The following is an 18,994-nucleotide window of genomic DNA, read 5'->3' as shown; positions in this document are numbered from 1 at the left end:
ACCTCATCCTAATTACTAAATTTAACGTGCTTGCTGTGCCGAGTCAGGTCGTGCCGTGCCTGGCCCAGCCCCGACCCACGGCTTCGTGCCCATGCTTTTCTTTTGGTGTGCCCATGTGACTTTTTTCATGCCGTGCGGGGTTGGGCCTCGACCCGACCTGACCCAACCCAAAATCATCTTTACGAAAAAAGTTAAACATTATCCGATTAAAATTATTGTCAAATTATCAATAATTGCTATTTAAATCACCAAATCATAATCAACAACATTTTCATAACCAAATTATCGCGAATTGATAGTCCGTATTTACCCATATGGTTAATTTTCCCCAAGTGGATTGTGATTTGTGAAGAGACCTTGTGGTAAGCAAACTCCCTACGGAAGAATTCTATCGTACAACAAAACCCAAAACAAATAGAACGCCCTAACCAAATATTGAAATTAAAAAAAAAAGGAAAAAGAAAAAGTACAAAGTCCTATAACCTTCACAAATTTCCGTCCTCGGCAAAGAAGGTGGTTCTTCATACGCTTTGTATCCGTTTTTCCTCACAACTGCAAATTTCTCTTTCTCTCTCCTTTTTCCCCCAAATCCCTTTTCCAACAAACCCTAATTTCATCGCCTTCCAATTTCTCCATACTTCTGGGTTTTCTCCGTTGAACTTCCTTTTCACTTTTACTTTCGCATTGAGAGAGATACAAATTCATCAAACTCCCCCTAACGCCCTTTAATTTTGCTCTGGACTTTTCCCGTTCGATTTTTCTGCTGCAAATTCGGGCGTTGTTAAGGTTTGGGATTTCGAGATAGTTTTCTCTTCTCATGTGTGTTTTTTTTTTCCGGGTAATTTTTTGATTAAATTGGTTAGGGTTTCTATATTCGTATGCGTTATTGTTGATTTCTACGGGTTTTTTAATTATTGGGGGCACTGCTGAAATTCTATAATCTGGTTAGCTGCGGTTTGAGGGTTTTTAAGTGCATTCTTTTGTGATAGATTGTAATTTGTTTGTTGGGGAAAGTGATGAGGGTCTCATAAGTGTGTTTTTTTTGTTCTGCAAATCCATCTTTTTCTAGCTCAAAGATGGAGGAGTAGAATTGCGTATTGCACCAATTCTCTATTGCACTCTTGGTTCTCTTTTGGTGAATGGCATTTTTGTTTGCGCCTCCATTGATACTCTTGGTGTGGTTTGGTACTTGTATTCGTCTTTGGTTCCTTCATTAAACCATAGAATCGCCACAATAGTTTCAGAAACCTTAGTTTTAGCTGTACAGCACGGTAGCAATTCAAATTGATTTTTGATTTAGCTTTGAGAGAGGTTGCTGTGGACAACAAATTGACATCGCTTTCGAGTATTTGGGGATTGTGATAGAAGAGTTGTGTGGAGAAACAGAACCAAGTTTTTGTTGGAGCTATTGACTGTAAGAATAGTTTCCACTATAGCACAACAAGGTTGAAGATTGAGTAGGATATTGGTTAGAGATTAAAGTTTGATGGTGCCAGCTTCATAGGCTAGTGATTAGAAAAGGAGATTGAAGAAGTGGGAAGTTCATCAGTGATTTCGTTGGTACGTAAATTAACATGTTCAGCTTCCGTCATGGAGAGAAGTGAACCCAGTTTAGTTCCTGAATGGTTGAGAAGCACTGGAGGTGGAAGTTTGAGCCACCATGTTTCATCTTCAAAAACAGGTATTTGTTAGGAAGTCTGTTTTAGATAATCCTTTTTGTTTTTACCTAAACTTGCATGTTAATAACTGATATTCCTTTGGTATGTCATGTTTTCTGCTAGATGGTCCATTGTTAGCACTTCCTAAAAGAAACAGGAATTTGAATAGCAGCAATTACATTGATGCATCTAACTCCTCTATTCTAGAACGGAGCTCTTCAACTAATTCTCGAAGAAGTTCAATCAGCAATGGCTCCTGTAAGTATGATAAGAACCCCTACTCGCGTTCCTACAACAATTCTGCTAGAAACCAACGTGTTAAAGATAGAGAAAAATTAGACAATCCCGACACTTGGGATTCTGAATATTCTGAACCCTTGAGAAGCATTATTGGGGGAAGGCTTGAGAAAGATACTCTTAGACGTTCTCAGTCCATGATCTCGAGAAGGCCGGATGAGTTCATGCAGCGTAGATCCATCACGGATTTGAGAAATAGGAGCAATAACATCAATGGCATTGGGAATGGATCTATATCTGTTGGTAGTGCTTCAGCAGGCACCCAGAAGGTGTCATTTGAAAAAGATTTTCCATTGCTTGGATCTGATGAGAGGCCTTCTACACCTGATATAGCCAGAGTACCATCGCCTGGGCTGAGTAGAGGTGTTCAGGGCTTGTGTATTGGTACTTCATCATTGATTGGGTGTGAAGGTTGGACATCAGCTTTAGCTGAGGTGCCTGTAGTCACCAGCAATAACATTGGATCCTCCCCTAGCTTGCAGCCAGCTCCTTGTGCTGTTGGTGGTTCACCTTCTGCTTCAATCCCAATTGAGGCAGGTACCCCTAATGGTCTCAATATGGCTGAAGCATTGGTGCAGGGTCCCGTGCGACCTCAAACTGTACCACAGGTATCAATTTTGTTCACTTTTTGGTGGTACTGCTGTTCATTTGTCATGATAACCTTCTGCTGAATAACACTACTGTTGATCTTTTGTGCAGCAAAATGTCTCGACACTAAGGTTTGAGGAACTACCTTCAGTTGGATCAAAGAAGCTAATACCTATGACCTCCTCAATGCCAAAAAGCTCGGTTAGAACTTCTCTCTAATTCTGTCCTATTTTTATTTTTTTTCCAGATGTTTTGTTTTAAGGGTCTGTTTGGCATACAGAAAATTTATCTGTTTCTAAAGTAGTTTGCTGTTAGCTTTTGTCTAATAATTAATTAATTAGTTGTTGAGGTAGCTAACAAAAAAAGTGATGGGTAGGGGCAATAAGCTACCACACATAGAAGGGTGTAAAATTGGTATAGGGTATTGTATGGTGAATCTGAAAGAATTGACCTCCAAACACTAGAGGTTCGTTTCATTAGCTTTTCATACATTGCAAAGTTTATTTGAAACACTAGCCACTACATGAAATCATGAATCATACTCGAATCACTTGTCCATTAAAGACATCGAGTTGGACTGGATTCATACAATACATGTATGTGGGAGGATTTAGGTTTTCTATAGTTCACTGAACGTAGGATACCTGATCATAATTCGTAAAGAAGTGTGGTATTTAGTATTTACTGCATCATTTAGTTTCCTTTCTTTCTTTACCACTACGTTTCTGTTGTAGTAATTGGAAGTCCTATTATCTATTGCCATTGAAATGTACTCTGTGAATAAAAGTATAAGACACAGGTGCACTTGGTCCTACCGTCCTATTTCATTGCATCTAGTCTGTTGATATTGGAGGAAATAGTGACAGTCTCTACTGTCAGGGTTTCATGTTTAGATTTTAGTTTGGATGATCATACTTACAGTAGAAGACATCTATTTATGTGGTCAATTGATGTGGAAAATTAAGTATTAATATTACTTGCCCTACAGTCTGGGATGGACGTTGTCTGAGTATTCCTTCTTCCCATGTTGCTTGATGCATTTTAGCCCTTACTTGTCCCCCCAACCCCCACCCCACCCTGTCTATATGAAAGCTATGGTTGTAGATTCCTCATAGGTCTTCCTAGATCCATTGTTCTTATCAGGCCAAAAGATACTCTCTGTATCGCCCAGATTTAACACAGTTGAGTTAGTTCTTGTGGGCTATCTGTCAATATTGGATTTGGTGGAGCTGATCTTAATCAAAAAATTTATAACAACTCTTTAAGATCACCCTAGCAGTAATATTTGTAGGCTATGTAGGCGATTTTGAGATCACAGGTGAAAAGGGTCTGTTAGGAAATAATTTATTCAGTTATACATCTTAACTGGATTCTTTATCTAAATATATGGATAATCCTACAATATGTTTGATGCTTTACCCCACCCTAGGCAGAAAGGCTTGGTTGAGGAAAATGATATAAATTGACATGCACTTTTCCTCCAGGTACTTAACCCATCTGATAAGTTGAAACCTAAGACAGCTGCGAGACCCAATGATGGTGTGGCTGGTCCTAAGAATGGGCTGCAGCAAATGCCGTCTTTGCAACTTGGGAGTCAAGTTGTTCGTGGTGGGAGTGGCCGAGCCGATGGTCTAAATTCATCTTCTTCAAAGCTTCTGTTGCTTAAACCCGGACGAGAAAAAGTTGTTTCTCCTGCTTTGAAGGATGTTCCTGCTCAAACAATCAAAGCTACAGCAAATGCCGTTGTAAATGGTCCATCCACCGGTTCTTCTTCAGTTGCATCTCTTCCTTTTAAGAATAATCCAAATCACCTCAGGCATTCTAATAATAATGAGCGCAAGACATCTGCTGCTTATAATTTGAATGGTGTACAAATGGTGGATAAGAGGTTATCCCATGCCCAGCTTCAGAGCCGGGCTGCTTTCTTTAACCTGGTGAGGAAGAAATCTATGGGTGGTGTATCTGCTGCTGCGGATTCTGGCGCAGTTGTCTCATCTGTTGTGCAGAATTCAGGTGAAGAGAAGGAAATGACCTCTGGTCCAGCGAGTCCCACTGAAAATGGCAGTGAGGTGAATTGTAACGGTGGTATTAGCTTTTCAGACCAAAGAGAGAGTGACATAAGTCAGGATGAGCTCATCCATTCGGAGGAAGAGTTGGATTTTTTACGTACTCTTGGTTGGGAGGCTGGCTGTGGAGAGGATGAAGGCCTTACAGATGAAGAGATAAATGCTTTTGTTCAGAAGGTAATATACTAATATATTTCTGCCTTTTACTAATGTTGCTCCTTTAATATTTACATATTAGCTTTACCGGATGAACTTCTTGTTCCGTTTAAATTGTCTGTCTACTTGTATGTCAACTGGTGGTGTTCTTAGGCTCCGTTTGGTTAGGTGTAAAATGTTTTTAGTGCAAATTGATTTTCCATGGAAAACATTTTCCAAGGGAAAACACAACTCCAAACTCGTTTTCCTTTGTTTGGTTCCTTAAAAGAAAATGGGCGAAGATGGTGAAGATTGAGGGTAGAAGGGAGAGGGTGGTAAGGTGGAAAAGTGGTTTCCCTCTTTTTCAAATGGAAAAGGTTTTTCCATCTTTGAGGGAGAATCATTTTCCACGAAAATGTTTTACACCCGACCAAATGGAACCCTAGTAATTTTTTTTTTAAGTTTGTATGTAGATATAGTTTTTTTTTTAAATTGAAATTCAAACAAGTTTTTGAATGGCTTAATGTGTTTTTGTGACAGTATATGAAATGGAGACCAGATTCAAAGCTGCTTCAAGGGTTACAGTCAAAGATAATGGCTGAATCAAATCCTCCACCTTCTTCTTCGCGTTCTTCTACTGATGCTTCCTCTGATCTGGGAACAGCAGATTCTTCACGGTGAAGATTCAATTTTTGATTACTATACTTGCTTCAGGAAATAGTGAAAGGTAGATTTTTTTTTGCTTTGCTTTCGTTTTTGAATGGGAAAGCTGATCAAGTGAGAGATGAATATGATATGATAGAAAAGTGGTGGGTGTGTACTGAAATGAGCGAATTTGGGTTTTGCCATTCAATAATTTTCTGGCGCCTCATTCTCTGCCAATCTGGAGTTGCTATCTTTTCTTGGCCATGATGACGGAGGGTGGATGATAATAGGATTTTTATTTTGTTTTGTGACAGGAGTTCTTAGAAAAAATGTTGGGAAAGTGAAGAAAAGCTTATTATGGTTTTTGATCAGTTTATGACAAAAATTACAATACTAAGAGCTTTTGGTTTTAATATTCTCTGTACATGCTCACATTCCCATTCTTAGGATCTTATTCTCTTTTCAGTTGCAATGATCTAATTGCTTGCACGTCAAAGTTGAGATTATGTTTTTTACTTATGCTTGCACCATCATAAGTTCGTAATGCAGGAAAATATTACAGGAAAAATGCTTCAGAAAATCGGAATTTGATTTTAGCATGCTTCACCTGTGTTTCACGAGTTTGAATCTTCTGTTCCACATCCATAATTCATGTATCACTTGTGTGCTACTTTTTTCTACTGTTTGATATTAATGTAATTTTAGATTTGAAAAAGGGGTACACAAGTGGTGCATGTATTACGGGACAGAAGATTCAAACTCGTGTTTCATCCAGTCTTCCTACAATCTTATTGGAAATCGTCTTTTGCTTAAAGTTTTCGCACTTGTGGAGGGACCGAGGGAGTATTCGTTTAACCCGTATGAGGCTATCAGCTGCACCTGATTCTTTGATACAGGTTATATTGTCCGAGTAATTAGGTGGTGGCGACACCATACTCGAACTATTCTAGAATCCCTAGATGGCCAGGACAACCTAGTTTCTCCAGAACATGAAAGCATCTTGAAATCATTACCATCATACGGTTTTGTTTGACAGTTAGAGGAACATTAGTGGAGTTTGAGCTTAAGACTTCCATACCACCTTTTCATTCATTTTTAATTCCTCAGATTCTAACCTTCACTTATCCATTTTTTTCAATAATTGATAAAGAATTTGCTGCTTAATCATCTGAAATAGAGTCTTGATATTATTCCAAGACTTGTGCTCAGACTTTTGTCGTACTCATCCACTTAAATGAATGAGATGTCTTATTTTAATAACCAATGACACATTTTCTCAGTGTTTTGTTCTAACTAGCGTTAATCTTGCTATTTTCTCATTGTACATGAATCTTCATTGTCATAAAAACACAATAGCTGTTCATCCCAATTGACATGAAAACAACTCCAAAAGACTGTTTCTTTGACAGGAAATGTAAACTCCTAACTAAAATCAAGGAATCAAGAAACATTATTGAGCTTTTACAAGAAGACAATGATAATGATACCAGTAATTAACTAAAACACTAATTGATAAACAGGATCCAAGTTTGGGTAATAAAATCCCCAATTTCTTTCACCCCCTGCAGTTTCCTTATTCTCACTACTAAACATAGAAAATATAAAGATATCCAACATTGTAGTTGGCTTTCTTGGTGTCCCACCTTTCTTCATCTTATCAACCAATTTCTGGTTATAAATATGTGCATTTTGTTTATTTGTATAAGGTACATTCCCATCAATAGGCCACCCAGTTTCAGACACAACCAGTGTTACACCATCCCCTCCAATCTTCTCCATGGCGGCATAAAATCCGTCCACCATCGCCTCAAACAGGCTATAATACTTGTTGTTCCCGTCAATAACGGGTCGAGTCGCGTTGAAAAGAACATAGTCTAATGGTACGTCGTAAGGTTTTGAAGCAAAGGCGAAGTATGGGTACACGTTGATGAACAACGGGTTGTTTGTTGCTGATAGCCATGTAACGATCCCCTGCAGTGATGCAGTGGCTTCAGGGGTGAAGCTCGCGGCAGAAGGGAGTGATCGGGGGGAAAATACTCCTAAGGCGTAGTCATTTATCGCAGTTGAGATTTTGACGGTGGTTATTCCTGCAAATAAAAAAATTTAATTAATTTAAGTTCATATAAATAATCGTCCAAACTCCAAACCCACCTGACACAAATATAAGCTCCTAAAATTCGTATGAACTAGACCTAATCAAATTGTGGGCAGATCTGGGTTCGGGCTGGCCACGACTTAAACATTGTGCCCACTATTTCGGGCCGGGCCAAACTTTGGGCCCGAAATTTCTGTCAAAATCCGCTAATTCAGGCAACAAATAAGGGGCTTTCGGGCCACTTTTATAACAACAAATGTCATTTGTGTTGTTCAAAACCCACCCAAATATTAAAAAAATGGGTCGGGTCGGGCCTGAAAACCCGGGCCTAAAAATCTGCCCAAAACTCGTTGTTTCCCCGGGCCGGGCTCATGATGATCAGATCTAGTCTAAAACCACCAAACCCAACGAAGTCACACTAAGCCTCAAACCCTATCGTAACTCACCAAACACATGGATCGACTCGACCCGCACAATCCACCACGACCCACGACCCATCATTTACTGTTCCATTTTTCCCGACACGAGTCGATCTACCCTAGATTAACCGAGGCGGGTTGTGTGCCAATTATCCCCGACCCACGACCCACCTAACCCATCCATGACTCACCCAACCCGCCAAGTTGACCATCTTTACCTGCAGAGTTAAGACCACTCAATATATTGTTCATGGCTTGAGCCACGAGGTTAGCAGTAGGTCCTGGTACCATCTCGTTGCCTACAACGATCCAACCGATGTTCACCTCTTTGATGTAAGGGACGACGTTGGTGTTAACCCATTGCGCGGCCGTGTTTACGTTCATAGCAACGTTGGCTACGTCTTCGTTTTTCACTGCTAGGGAAACTTTAATGGTTGAGCCTCTTAGTGCATTGAGTATGCCTTGATGTGGCTCAGATAGTCTCAATTGAAGGATGTTTTCTTTCTTGTAGAGGGCTATTACATCAGCTGGTGCTGGTACATTGTCTAATTTGAGCCCAACGTTGGCCCCAATAAGTGCACCTATATTACAAAAGCAATAATGTAAACGAGATTTGATTGTAACAACACATATTTACATGGACAAGTTAAATACCAAACAATATACAAAAGCAATCACAAGATACATGTACAAAGGGGAGTGATTTTGACACACCCAGCACGGGAAACTGTGCTCTACTCACATAGAGGTGTGTCAAAATCAATAAACAGGCGTACCAAAATCAGTTTTCATATACAAATTAGAGTTTATACTTATGGCACAAATATTTTGGGATACAGAAGTTGCAATAATGTAAACGAAATTTGATTGCTAACTTCGAGTTCAACGTTGGCTCTAACGAGAGCACCTATTTAAATGGACAAGTTACCTACCAAACAATATTATACATAAGAAATCACAAGATACATGTACAATGCGAAGTGGTTTTGACACATCAACTGTACGAGTACAGGAAACTGTGCTCTACTCACATATAGGTGTGCCAAAATCAATTTTCATGTAAAAATTAGAGTTTATTCTTCTGACTCGAGTGTTTAAGAATACAGAAGTTGTAATGATGTAAATGAGATTTGATTGCACATCTTATTACTTACTTGTCAATTGCAGCTGAAGATTGATGATCATTATAAGTGGCACCATCATAAAAAGGATCCAATTCTTGAAAAACCACTCCATTTCACTTTAATTTAGTTTAAAAGGTGATTATTTTATTGTGAAAAATAGTTGCACCAAACCGTTTATATAATTGTGAAAAATACACAATTATACACGTCATTAACACTTGGATTTGGATTTGATATTGTTGAATGTTGATAAATCATCAGTATCTCCTTGGATGATTTTGTTCCAAACTTCTGATTTATTTCCTATATACATGGAAAGAAAGTGATAAAAGCTGCAAATTGCGACAATAATAATTGTGTTTTCATATGCATATCAGTACAAAAGAAGATTTTTTAACATAAATATAATATTAAAATGTTAAAAAATGGCAGGAAATCATAATATTATCCTAATTTGCAATACTTCAATTTTTCTTTTATGAAAAATATGCATTCATCCTACAAATTTTGTATTTCATTTTAATCCAACATGTGAATCCTTAGTCTAATTATTTTGATTTGATATGAAGATTATAAACTCTCACCATAAACATGAATTTACCATTATTGATATGAAATTGATTAATGATTATTAATAATTTATTCTTTTTTTTATTTATAATTTTTTTTCCCTAAGAAGGTATTCGAGACTCATTAACTACGTGACATGTTGCACCATTTCCATATTTGTGTAAGGAAATAAATATCATAATTTTGGAAAAATATCACTGTTGATTCGAAGAGTAAATTATGATTCGTAACAAATGTAACAAACTCTATCTATTTCCACTTCTATGTATTTATTTATATATACACCCATAGAGTCATAGTAACAATACCAAATCACACAAATCCACTCCTTAGGCGATCGAAATGGGACTCTTCTTAAAGAATTTGATACATTGTGTTACAAATAATGTGGTATTATTTGTATTAGTGATCATCAATTTGCAGTCACACTTCACAAGTAAGTCTCTCAATCTATACATTTAACGATATATATAATCGGGCTCATGCATGGTATAACTGGTTGCTATTTTTGTGATCATCTACTCATTTAGAAGGCAAATGATTAAAAAAAAAAAAAAGATCTTTACAAGGTACAACTGGTTATATAATAAAGATTGCCACCATAGATCCTGAATCAAATTTTACTGTATGTTTTGCCATTACTAACGTATATGTTCACGTGAATTTCCTTTTTCTAGGAAATTATTGACCCCTTTTTAACATACTTTTAGTTGTAGAATGAATTTGGCCACCTTCATTTAGACAAGATCATCTTGAAGCCGACCCAAATATAGCGGGGTTGGTCAGATTTTTAGGCCCCGTTATTCGGCCCGACTAGACTCGATTTTAAAATTTTATGAGTGGGTTTTAGATAACTCAAAGATGGAATTTTAGTTATAAAATTGGTTATGTCCGAAAATGTTGTATAATCCCGCTATTTTTGGTCCAAAATAGCGGGTAGTGGACATGAAAATTCAGTCTGAAGTTTGCCCAGGCCCACATAATTTCTTGACATGACCCGGCCAGAACCAGGCCCGAATATAGACCGCCTTTTGATCAGTCCTACCTTCATCTAAAGTTATGAGCTTACGTAACTAATACGTAATACTCCATACATTTTTTTTTTAAGGCGAAAAGAACAAAGTCGTATAATTAACTTGTCCATTTCATGTACATAAACAGGTGCAGCAATAGGAGTCAACTATGGACGGCTAGGAGACAATCTCCCATCACCAATCGACGTAATAAACCTCTATAAAAGAGAAAACATCCCACTTTTAAGACTATTCGACCCGAACCCGGATATCCTCAACGCCTTAAGAGGGTCAGGAATCAAAGTGTCCCTAGGAATAAACAATGCAAATGTAACCAACATTGCCATGAATCTCAACACAGCTATAGAATGGGTCAACACAAACGTAGTCCCTTATTCGAAAGACGTGAATTTCGGGTGGATCACGGTAGGAAACGAGATGGTACCATCAGTTCCCGGGGCTCCGCTTATCACTCAAGCTATGAGCAACATACAAGCCGCCCTTAACGGGGCGGGTTTATCCGGTGTTGTGAATGTGTCGACGGTTGTTAGTACTAATGTGTTGGGAGTTTCTTACCCACCGTCTGCTTCGGATTTTAGCGACGAAGCTAGGGAAGTTATGAAGGGGATCGTTACATGGCTCGAAGGTACGTACTGTAAACACAAAGTTAAAGTCTCAAAATATGTGAACAAAATAATTTTATTGATTTATGAAGTTTTCTGGTACAAACTTCTAATATTTTGATCCGCTGAATTCGAGCTCCACAATCGTCTGAGCTTGTTTAATCGAACGTCTTGAGTGAGGGCCAGTCGGGCTTGATATATTTCAAGGACGTTGCATGGAGGTTTTCAGTATATTTGTGTACTACGTTCAGTATGTGTGGCAGATGAGCAGGAGAAGATTCTTTATATCATTCTCCCGGGTTTAGGGTTTTCCTACATTTACACGAGCCTTACAACTTAACCCACTTAAATAACCTAAATTCATTAAATAAACGACATTTGATTAAAATGAGCCTAAAACCCACATTTAAACGATTTATTTTTCATTTTAATGAATAGAAGTCAACCTTTTAACTTTTTCAGGACACAAAACAACGACGTAACATTTATCATATTTTTAATGCCTACAGGTACGAAGAGCCCTCTTATGATCAATGTATACCCTTACATTGCTTTCGCATCAAACATTGGACAAATACCATTAGATTATGCTCTATTTGCTGCACAAAATCCTGTAATTGATGGACAATACGTTTACCATAGCTTGTTCGAAGCTATGGTTGATTCTTTTTATGCTGCAGTGGAGAAAAATGGTGCACAAAACGTGCCGATTGTGGTGGCGGAAACAGGGTGGCCGACTGCCGGAAATGAACCTTATACTAGTGTTGGAAATGCACAAGCTTATAATCAAAGGCTTATAAATAAGATGAAGCAGAGTGGAACGCCGCGGCGGCCGGGAATTTTGTTGGAATGCTTGATTTTTGCTATGTTTAATGAAGATCAGAAACCAGTTGGGGTTGAACAGAATTGGGGGATTCATTATCCAAACATGAACCCTGTTTATCCATTGGTATTTTGAGTAAAAACTTAGATGATAGGTTTACTTGTTGTGGAAGTTTATGTAAGTTGGAAAAAATCACAAAACAAATGTTCATAAGGTTTAATATGGTTCCAATGATCCTTAATAGATCAATTGTAGCACTTAGTTTTTTCCCCTTTCTTATGTATGTTTACCTTTACCTTTGTTTCAAAATATCTTTACAATTACTATTTGTACAAGTATTAAGACAAAAGGAAAGAGTGTGTAGAAAAATGGATAAATGATAAATATAATAAAATATGGATAAAATAAGAGAAATTTACAAAAAGCGTGTGGGTATAACAAAAAAATGAATGAAGTATAAGAAATGTTGCAGTAACAAAGGTAAAATAGTAAATTTTCATGTCAAACAATAGTATGAAATACAATGCAAAGAACATTATGAAACAGACTACAATGGAAAATGTAAAAATCATTTTGAAACGGAGTTAGTATAAGCGGATATGTTTGATAATGCTTTAAGTGACAAGATTATGTAGAATAAAAGTTTAAGATTATATGTAGTATTCCCAAGCCTAGAAATGCTCAACAATTATACCAAACACCACCTCACAGCATAAGAACCAAGAGATTCCAGAAATTGAAGTTAGGCTCGTCTTAGTTGCTCATAGCCAGTTGCATATTACAAACATTTACACAAAGATGAACTACTATTTTACTGCACATTCGAGTTAAAATAAGTACAAGTCTCAAACACCTTCAATATGTAGCCAGCTACTCGGAATGTGAAGTCCAATAGATCAACCCACTATCAAACCAAAACAAAAAAAATGTATCAAATTGTGAGCAAACAAAAGACTTGATAGGTTGTACATACCCAGTAACCCAGTAACCCAGTAATTGACTGCAGATATCTAAGTGCAAAACAAACCCTTGGCAGAGCAAGCATGATAAAAGTAAACAAAGTATATCGACTGTTGATTCGCCAAAGTTGTATTTCAACCACACAATCAAAGGTTTAAAGATCAGAAGTCTCAGGAGAGTCATAGACTCAGGACAAAGGAAACGTGAACGTTAACAGAGCGGCAATGCATGCAGTTACTAGAGCAAGCAGGCAGAAGCCAGAATACACAAGCACGCATCATAGACTAAAGTAAAAAGGACCTACAAGGGAAATCATACAGAGGAGTATGAAGTATAATGGATGGGATCTTATTTGTGTTCTTAAATATTTATTACTTGAAAATACCTTATAAGCGTAGAGGCTTTCCACATGGCACAAAGTATCCAATTTCTCATAGTTCATTCACAAAACGTGTATTTCGCCTAATTGTAGACAATAAAGCCAACTCGTTTCATTGTTAACCAAAATAATTCAATTTGTACAGTGAAAAGAAATATGGCAAGAATGTTATTTTCCTCCAAACTCCAAAGAGAGATTTCTTGACCTAAAACAAAAAAATGAAAAAGAAAAAACTTTCGTAGTTTCAAATTACTCTCTGGTTTGAGAGAATGGAAGCAATGTCCCATGGGGAAAGGCTAAGCATGGAGTACTCTGAGGCACAAAAAGTTTCCTGTGTCGAGGTGTGAGTCATGAGGCAAAGGCACGCACAAGGGAAATATTTTCGCAAAAGGCTTTATATATTTTGACTTCTTTTTCATCACCAAAAATACCCTCCTTTCATGTTAGTCTTTATAGAAGAGTGATTTTATTTAGAAGGTTGAACGAAAAGCCAAAAACAATAAAAGTGGGAAGAAACAAACAATCTCGCATTGAGAGGGCTCAATGTTGTTGGTAGAATCATCAATCTCGCATCATTAATCTATTGGTTGTTGCTATGAATTAACATAGCTTGAGCATCATTAATGTCAGAAAATTGGATGAAGATGATGATTTGATTAAGATGGAAGTTACAGCAAATGTGAATGACAATTCCACTTTTGAGAGGTGGATTCTCTCCCAATTTAGCTTACTAAGCTAACCCGAAATACTCTAATCAAACATGCCTTTCCCTAACTCTAATATGCTCTGTATATAACACTCCTTTCCCTAGCTAGCTCCCTAAGTTATTCCCCAAGCTACCCATAACTAACTTAAGATACTACCTAAAGTGCCCCTCTCCATAATTTTGATTCGTAGCAACTGTTAGATCTAAGGATGCTTTCTTACAAACTTCATTTAGACCTAACAGTGGTCCTAAAACATTTTATGAAAACAATGGTCATTATCAACCACTTAAGCAGCCATGGGTCATCATTAACCACTTAAGCAACCAATGGTCATTATTAACCACTTAAGAAACCATGGCACAAGAGAGTTTGCCACAAATTTCGATGGAAGATTCTGTGCCCGAAAAAGGTCTACATATATGACTTATAATTTGGTGAAAAGTGATCAGTAATGGGCTACGTTCATCTACGGAGGACCTGCCTATTGATGGACAAAAGATTCTATTAACCTTTACTAGTGCCTCGAGATAGATCTACAAAAGTTATATCCTTCAAAATGGAAATTTCTTAGGAATTATTGAGTTCAGCATCTCCTATTACAGTCTAACTTACCAATTTGAAACAAGCTCCATTCTAGGATGTTGACATCTGGCATGATTGGTCAAATACTTATAGATAGAAGACTTTCCTATTATCCATTAGAAAAAGATTAAGAAAATGTTCCTATTTATATCTAGGGCCATTGTTAGAGGATATCACCTTTAGAATGATTCTAGCAAGTCACTTGAGATTTTCTGCCGTCATTAGGAGATTATATTATGACTAGTGTCTAGGGATCTTCATAAAATATATAATTCCCTCCAAGTCACACTGAGGTTTTCTCTAACTCTAAAAGTGTCTCATGCACATCAATTTGTAACGAGTCTGTCAGGGGCAAGGTTCACTAAGAGTTAACATCTGAAGCTTCTTCGCTGTCAACGCGACTTCTATCCAATTTTTATTGGGAATCATCATGGTCTTCTAACAGGAGTTATTAGGTGGGTCTTAAAACCACTACTAGATCATGTCCACTATCATCACATCAGCAACTCGAGATTGCCCTTCAATCCCTCCACCCCCCCCCCCTCCAAAGAAAAAGAAAAATACCCTCCCATGGTTAAATAGAATTCCACTAGTTCATGGCATATGATTTTAGTCATGGCTTATGAATTTTACCCAATGCAATCAATTTTGTAGGCATTAATTTGCTATGAGTATGCTTTAGATTACCCAAAGTAAAGATCACATGAGAGGGTTTATACCCTTAAAGGGGCCTTCACACGAGTCGTATGACTCACATAACAACACAATGTTGCTAAGAAGTTAGGAAGCATTCATGCAACTTTAACTGAGATCTTCAACGGGTGTTTATAAGGGGTTCTTGGTCATGAGTAACATTTGAGAAGAGAAATGAATCTTGGTTCTTATGCTACTATCAAATGCTATGCACCAAGTTACGGGTACTAGATTCAGGTAAAACCAAGAGTCAGCCATGGGAAAATAAACAAACTTAGACACACAAAAAACAAAACAAAAAAACAAGAACAAAAAGAAGTGAAGTTAAAAGGTCTGTAAGACTGAAAGTGCATGTGCATCCATATAAGGATCACCCAAACTTGATGATTCTTTGAACTTAGAAACACAAGAGCATATTCGTAAGTGAAGTTCAAACTTAAAGGCCCCTTTCCCAACACACACACTCAAAATTAAAAATAGAAGTGAAGTTAAAAGGTCAAGGATCATCCAAACTTGATGGATCTTTTATATAATTTTAAACTAACTGAAAGTTAACTTCCAAAAAATCAAAACTTTCCAATTTTACTATTTTCCCTTGTTGTAGATGACAAGGCACCTCATTCTTAACTAAACTTGAAGCACTCAGACACTCAGCTCTTATCTTGTTAACATAGTGGGCTAGAATGTGTTTAATGACCATTTCCTCCATACCAGTTATCCAAGTTCTATAACCACATAATGAGTCTAAAACAAAGAAAGCAATCCCAAGTTTCAAATTATGCATTTTCTTTGGGAGGAAGGGTATAAAACAGTGCGAGGAAGATGTATACTTCAAAAAATGCCAAAATGGAGCATCAAAATGTGTCAAATGCATACAAATAAAATTGACAGAAAAGAAAGTAAATTGAATGTCAGAAAAACAATACCAACCTAATCAGCACAAATACACACTGCAAGACACCCGCAACCCCAGTCCATGTTGATGGTCCAGAAGGCAACATGGCATCTTGTATAAGCAGCCCAACTGATGCCGCAAGTGACACAAAAGATACGACATAAGCAAGGAAAAGCCAGAGCTTCAATCTGCGATATCGTTTAGAAGAACATATAAGCATATTAAAATAGTTATAGGCTAGCAGTAGCAGCTGAGTTGATATCCAAAATTTCACATGCAAGCAGCAATACACATTCCAATAGTTCTACCACATTCTGTCTAGCTAATAGCTACCAGTCTATAAGATAAGCAAGCATTTCCACCCCATCAATTCATTTCTCTTCAATTCCATACTTCCATCCCATGTCAATTAATTATAAAAGATTACTCATAGAAGTAATTATCCTAGTTCGCTGCAAGCTACGTTTCAGTATCTATAAACATAACTCTACCATCATCGACGATACCCATCCAACAATCTTTTCTACAGGAGACCTAAACCAACCCACAACTCCATAAAACAAAGTACTCATTTGCCAACAAAGTAAAATTAATCAAATTTCCCTACTGTGACCACAATCCACGAGGGACGTATCTGTGATCAGAGAATTTCGAAAATGATGATAAGATAAAGAAGAGTGAAACAAAAAAGTATCTGTTTTTCAAGCAGAACCAATATGTAGATAAGATCATATGATTACAATAAAACACTCTAATATATGCAGATAAGATCATACGATTACAATAAACCACTCTAATATATGATCAGATGATGAGAATAACATCAAAGCCAAAATCTCTGATCATCATCATCAAATCAAACACTTCAGCATAAAAAAATTATGGCATTGAGCAATCAAATTAGACACAACACTAAAAACACTACGAATTGCAATAGAAAATCAAAAAGTCAGAAGTTTGATTCAAAGAAAAGGAAAAATACCTCCACTCCCCATCATCGTAAGGGGAGTAATCGATGTCTTCTTTCCTCACACAATTGAACATCAAAGCCGCCAAAGATGCAAATATTCCTAATCAAAAACATTACCAAAGCAGAAACCCTAAAATCAGTGAGTTTTGGGGGGAGAAAGATTGAGGAGAGAGAAAAGAAAGAGAGAGAGATACCAGGGAGATAGTGGACGAAAGAGACGACGATGGAGCTGCAAACCACGGCGTCAACCCAAAACCACCAGCCCGCCCCGAATACGGCGCCGGCGATACCCGGCCCGAATATTGCAAGTAGCTCCGGTATATCCATTCTTTTGTTTGGTTTTACGTGTAGTGGAAGCTGGGAAATGGGAATGATTGATGGGTTTTTCTTCTACTTGTTGTCAACAGGCTTATTAAGATTTAAGAATAAGGTGTTGTTGAGAACTTTTACTTCAGTGTCATTTTGTGACCCCTAAACGGCTAAACGCAACGTGAGTCGGTAAAGAGTAAGATTGTGATGCTTATAAGGGGAAAAAATATAAGACATGCATGGAATTCAAAAGATATTTGTTGCGACTTATCACCTTCAAGATCAAGTGGTCGGGCGAAGGAGTTATACGGAGACGGTTTCGCCTTTTAAAAATAGTGTTGGCCTTCGATTTATATTAGTTTTCTATACCAAGTTATATATTTTTAGTAAACCTTTTTTTGTAAATGGTTATTTTATATTAATCGGACTAATTGGAATTTCTTGTTTCTTGTTCAACGAATATTAATAATGTGGTAACAGAGAACTATCACATAGTCGTTTACAAAAATTTGAATTGTTTTTCTCAAGAAAGGGATCCCTTATTCTTGTCACACCTAACTATAATTCGTATTCTCACGTGTGTTGTAAACTTGTAATTACATAATTATGTTATTTCCTCTGATTATATTGGTCATGTTTACTTTATTTGTTGGATTCATAGGAATCCCAATAACGTTCAATCCCCCTCTTGAGTTACTCCTTGAATGTTCAAAGATACAAATGAAGTTTTTTTCTCAAACCATAATCATCCCCATATATAGAGAAGCAAATCGAGCAATCAGTGAAATAACACTAATTCGTTTTCGACAAGCAAATGAAGAAATCAATCAACAAAAGTTATAAGTTTTAGACATCCTTCCATCAACCCCACCATTACCATTACCATTACCATTACCATTACCAAAAACAAACAACCCCTCCCCAAACACACACACACACAGTCACACACACAGTCACACACATCTAACATTAGCCTCAACCAAGTACTAATTTGTGCCAAGGTATTTGTGATACAAGTGCTGAAGCGCACTGCGCACAACGGTTAATAATTATACTGGTTGTCCACAGAAGCTGTAACGATTTTCTACACACGAGGTTTCAAAATAATCCTTCAGTTTCGCCTTCTTTCTATAGCAAACAACAAACAGAGCCCAAAATAGCAGCTACTTTACAATGATATCAACATACAAGAGCCAACCACATCTTCCATAGAAAACTGCATCAAAACCACATTACCAAACTTACCAAAAAAAAAAGTACATAAAGCAACTGTGCATTTTCTCAGGTTTCCATGTCTCTGTCAACCAGCATTTCAAAGGGTCATCAAATTGATACACAAAACAATGAACAACAAAGAAAAATTACAAATAATGTAATGCCAATATGATGGAACTTACCTTGCCGAATCATATCAAAACGAAGGCTCCAAAAAGATATACAAAC

The 18,994-nt window shown here is 37.3% G+C and overlaps 4 protein-coding genes across 4 annotated transcripts; 2 read left to right on the top strand and 2 right to left on the bottom strand.

Annotated features, from left to right (window-relative positions):
• The first annotated feature begins 492 nt into the window (after nucleotides 1-492).
• Nucleotides 493-5,802, top strand: LOC110786810 (uncharacterized). Its single transcript, XM_021991422.2, has 5 exons — nucleotides 493-1,681; nucleotides 1,782-2,563; nucleotides 2,655-2,744; nucleotides 4,028-4,786; nucleotides 5,285-5,802. Exons 1-5 carry the CDS (start codon nucleotides 1,591-1,593, stop codon nucleotides 5,423-5,425), a joined length of 1,863 nt encoding a protein of 620 aa, XP_021847114.1. The 5' UTR covers nucleotides 493-1,590; the 3' UTR covers nucleotides 5,426-5,802.
• A 1,084-nt stretch (nucleotides 5,803-6,886) lies between these two features.
• LOC110782335 (glucan endo-1,3-beta-glucosidase-like) lies at nucleotides 6,887-8,542 on the bottom strand. The gene is made up of 2 exons (XM_056836324.1): nucleotides 8,122-8,542; nucleotides 6,887-7,476 (listed from the first exon to the last, which is right to left on the bottom strand). Exons 1-2 carry the CDS (start codon nucleotides 8,285-8,287, stop codon nucleotides 6,887-6,889), a joined length of 756 nt encoding a protein of 251 aa, XP_056692302.1. The 5' UTR covers nucleotides 8,288-8,542.
• A 1,397-nt stretch (nucleotides 8,543-9,939) lies between these two features.
• On the top strand, nucleotides 9,940-12,191 carry LOC110782425 (glucan endo-1,3-beta-glucosidase-like). The gene is made up of 4 exons (XM_056836323.1): nucleotides 9,940-10,033; nucleotides 10,759-11,256; nucleotides 11,485-11,539; nucleotides 11,696-12,191. Exons 1-4 carry the CDS (start codon nucleotides 9,940-9,942, stop codon nucleotides 12,189-12,191), a joined length of 1,143 nt encoding a protein of 380 aa, XP_056692301.1.
• A 449-nt stretch (nucleotides 12,192-12,640) lies between these two features.
• LOC110786907 (uncharacterized) lies at nucleotides 12,641-17,674 on the bottom strand. The gene is made up of 4 exons (XM_021991519.2): nucleotides 17,437-17,674; nucleotides 17,255-17,342; nucleotides 16,308-16,460; nucleotides 12,641-12,960 (listed from the first exon to the last, which is right to left on the bottom strand). Exons 1-4 carry the CDS (start codon nucleotides 17,567-17,569, stop codon nucleotides 12,927-12,929), a joined length of 408 nt encoding a protein of 135 aa, XP_021847211.1. The 5' UTR covers nucleotides 17,570-17,674; the 3' UTR covers nucleotides 12,641-12,926.
• Nucleotides 17,675-18,994: the final 1,320 nt, after the last annotated feature.

Source organism: Spinacia oleracea, chromosome 2, assembly GCF_020520425.1.
Source record: "Spinacia oleracea cultivar Varoflay chromosome 2, BTI_SOV_V1, whole genome shotgun sequence".
Lineage (NCBI taxonomy): Eukaryota > Viridiplantae > Streptophyta > Magnoliopsida > Caryophyllales > Amaranthaceae > Spinacia > Spinacia oleracea.
The sequence above is the reverse complement of the archived record's forward strand: the minus strand, read 5'-3'. Positions and strand labels throughout refer to the sequence as shown.